Genomic DNA, 3,924 nt, shown 5'->3' on the forward strand with positions numbered 1-3,924 from the left:
GGTTGTACTGCAGAGACTCAGGTCTTTTTCTGATGTCGATTTTGAAGCCTTCTTTCGGAGTTTGAGAGTTTTGAGGTATCATCTTTGGTCAGAAGCTCTACAATTCAATCATTTCCGTGTGAACTGAATGGAGTGGAATATTTAGGATATTACTTTTTTCTTCAGAGAGATTCACTTCACCCTGAATTTGAAGATTTCTATCCTTCTATGATTTTTTTAACACAAGGATATTGAGAGATGCGTTCTGTGATGGCTGTGAGTCCTTTTGTGGTCATTACCCTGTTTTTGTCCCTGGTCGAAACCAAGTTCTACAGACCACTCCAATTTAACCAGTATGGAGCTGGGCTCCACCAACACCAGGATCAAGGGAAAGTCACCAGCAGACACAAGTAAGTTCTCTCTCTCTCGCTCTCTCAGTCCACATCACTTATGATTAAAACCAATAACTTTAATTTGAGAGACTTTAACTTTCTATTTCAAGCCAGCTAGTCATCATACGAATTTCTCTCACCTCTAATCTGTCATCTTTGATCTCTTCTGTGAAAGGAACCACTGCGCCTATGTGGTCGAAAAGACGGTGTCCTTCACCGTGCAGGATGGGGCGGCCCCATACGTAAAAGCTGAATACAACAAGTGCTCCTGGGCTCAAAAATGTCCATCTATACAGTGAGTGAACAACAATCCTTTTAATGTCCAAGAAAAATGAGATTCACATCCCTTCAGGGCAGAGAAATGAGAGTACTTTTCTAACTGAGGGTGGTTTCCCTCAGGTATCGTCTTATGTACAAACCAATCTTCAAGGTGGCGCATAAAACCGTCACAGAGCTGGAGTGGCGCTGTTGTCCCGGGTACTCTGGATATGGCTGCATGGAGGGACATCCAGTTTACCAAAGCCCCATGAAAATGATGCCACCATTCAAGGGCCCACCAGTGAAAGGTCTGCAGTTTAAGGGGCCACAGTTCAAAGGGCCGCAGTACAAAGGTCCCATGTTCACGGGTCCCGTGTTCAAGGGCCCACCTATCAACACTGCTGTGAAGGCCAGCCCATGGAGTCAACACCAAGGACCTCCTACTGGCAGTTTAAACTCCTACCAAATGCACCACTTTGGGCCTCCAAGGACCTCCTCCTTCCCAGACACCTCCTTCGAACCTTATCCGTCCGAGCCGGAGCCAATGCCAGAGCACCAGGAACCACATCACACAGAGCACGACCAAGAACATGAGAATGGGCATGAACATGAGCGCGAGCAGCAACATGAGCATGAGCAGGAACAAAGCCAAGGACCTGAGGAACACATACAAGAGGAGGTCCCTCCTGCGCCCTCCGGTGGTGAACAGACTGAAGGTGAGACCATAGCTGCGTCCAAATTATACACTGCATACTAGTTCTACCTGGATTAGACTATCTAGCATGTTGTTGACACTGGATTGTGACCAAACTAAGCATATAATTAGAATTACATCATGGATTCTGTTTTGAATATCAGACCAAGCACAGTGTATCATGTTAATCCTAATAGTTCCCGCTTTTCTCTCTCTTTACAGGCCAATCTCTGGACAATCAGACAGAGGAGCGTATATTTCGAATTGAAGAGGATGTGCGACGTCTAAACCAGGGCCTGGAAACCCTGAGGGGAACTGTGAATGGACTGGAAGATAGTCTACGAGCCTCCCTGAGAGAGGATGCCAACAGGATGCTGTCAGCTCTGCTCTCTGCTGTCCCTGGTCCGATTCCCTCTCCTGTTGTTGCCTCTGGTCCAGCCAGTGTAGGGTTTGTAGAGATTCCCGGGGGAGACCCTGCTGCAGAGGGTCTAGATGGCAGACACGTGTTTTCAGGCATCACAGAACTGAACGGGATGATGGAGGAGCTCAGGACAGAGCTGCAAGTGAAGACAGCAGAGATGCAGGAACTAAAAGCAACGGTGACAGGACACGATGGAGCACTGAAGAAGATGTCAAATAGAGCTGCGGCGGTTTCAGACTCCAATGGAAATTCAGAGAAAGCTATGGAGAACATAATGGACTCAAAGCTGAGTGCAGCAAGGACAGAAATTCTCGGTGGGTTTGAGACACGTGTGAAAAGTGCAGAGGGGCGATGCGAGGACAAAGTTGGGGATCTGCGACGTCAATGCCAGAGGGAGAAAAATGAGAGGCAGGAGCAGTTGGAGGACGCTGTGGACGAGAGTAACACAGACTTGAGAACCGAGCTGAGAAACCTCCAGGTCCAGGTCCAAGGCTTGAAGGCAACAGAGAGCTGTTCTGGCAGAGTGAGTGGGCTGGTAGAAAGGGTACAAATGCTGGAAACATCAGTGGCAGGCCTCAACCAGTCCCAGGGGTACCTGAGTATAGAGCTGGGTGGACACAAGGACCACATAGAGGGTATCCTGGAAGGGCGTCTGGGGTATGTAGAAGCCAAGCTCAACCTGACTGGGGAGATTCAAAGTGATGAGTCTGGAAGGAGGAGTGGTGTCCCAGACAGAACAGGGACAGGACAGGGGGTGGAAGCAAGAATGGATGGTAAATTGAGGGATCTGGAAGGTCGATTATTGATGGCTTTGGACGAGCTGGGCAACGCCACTGCTCCCGCACTGCTGGAAGGTCATTCTGTTCCTGCTCTGGAGACAGAGCTGGAGTCTCTCAGGGCAAGACTAGAGGTTGATGTGGACAGAGTTCAAAAGCACCTGAGCAGTCTGGAGATCCTCTGCTCTTCTTCCTGTTCCTCATCTCAATACCCAAACGCCGTCCAGGGAGACTCAGTGGCGCCAAGTGCCAATCTGGCAGAGGAGCAGTATGTGATGGAGGCCATTAACAAGCACAGTGACCGTTTGAATAGCCTCAATGTCACACTGCAGAAAGTCCTGAGGCGTCTGATCCCCAGGGACAAGCAGGAACAAGCCGAGGGAGTTCACCCCATCCAGGGAGAGCTCACAATCCTCAAGTTCAATGTCCGCTCAGTCAACCGCACCCTCAAAGGCCTCCAGGATTCCCTGGGGACAGTGGTCCACCAGGTGGGCCAAGCCAACAGCTCCTGGCATGAGAGAGAAGCTCGCCTGGCCCAGCAGATCAAGGGGGTGGTGCAGCTGGTTGGACATCAGGCTTCCATGCTTGGGGCAGGTGAGCGCAGACTGACCCGGGTTAAAGGTGAGCTGCAGGAGATGAAGAGGCGCCTAGCCGAGGAGGTCAAGGGCTGCCGAAGCACAACAATGGTGGTCCAGAAAGAGGTGATAGAGGTTGGAGGGCGTGTTGCCAGTGTGGAAGACCAATGCAAGGGCCTGAATTACCTAGCAGATGACCTGGAGAGAATCAGGGAGGAGTTGGAGAGACAATCGAATGGGCTTCTCGTGCAAGTCAACGGGACTCTTTCCAGCCATGCCCAGCAGCTGTCTGAGCTGAGAGGTGAACTCAGAAACTGCACCTCCCAGGTAGAGCCCACACAACAGAGTTTAGAGTTGGAGCCACAGCTGAGACGAGGGGACACCTTCACTTTGAATTAGTTCAGTTCACACATAGTTACCAACAATAGATTTTATTAAAATGAATGAAAAAAGGGAAAATACTGTTCAGGGGTAGTGGGGGTCAACCCCCATTTTATTATTTGATTTGTAAAATACAAAAAGGTTTTGAACCTGCACTGAAGGATGGTTTTAGTTAGCTTACACTATATGATGAAACAACATGGCAGCTAATTCCAACTGCACTAATAACACAGAATCGTGATATTCAATCAATCAAGAAGTTGTCGAAATTGACTTGTTTTTGTCATTGGCCTTTATTTAGAAAATCCAGTGATTGAGGAAGATGACAACAAACTGCACCCGTTTTACAGTTTCTGTAAACTTACAACATTATATATAACAATATTTACACATTTAAGGTTTTGCATTGATTGTATACGAGATATTATGTTTTTATATGATTCCAGTT

General features: G+C 48.4%; 1 protein-coding gene across 1 annotated transcript; it reads left to right on the forward strand.

The window, feature by feature from the left end:
* The first annotated feature begins 237 nt into the window (after nucleotides 1-237).
* Nucleotides 238-3,924, forward strand: LOC119222169 (EMILIN-3). Its single transcript, XM_037478562.2, has 4 exons — nucleotides 238-389; nucleotides 547-666; nucleotides 771-1,345; nucleotides 1,546-3,924. Exons 1-4 carry the CDS (start codon nucleotides 238-240, stop codon nucleotides 3,492-3,494), a joined length of 2,796 nt encoding a protein of 931 aa, XP_037334459.2. The 3' UTR covers nucleotides 3,495-3,924.

This window comes from Pungitius pungitius, chromosome 1 (assembly GCF_949316345.1).
Source record: "Pungitius pungitius chromosome 1, fPunPun2.1, whole genome shotgun sequence".
Taxonomy (NCBI): Eukaryota; Metazoa; Chordata; class Actinopteri; order Perciformes; family Gasterosteidae; genus Pungitius; species Pungitius pungitius.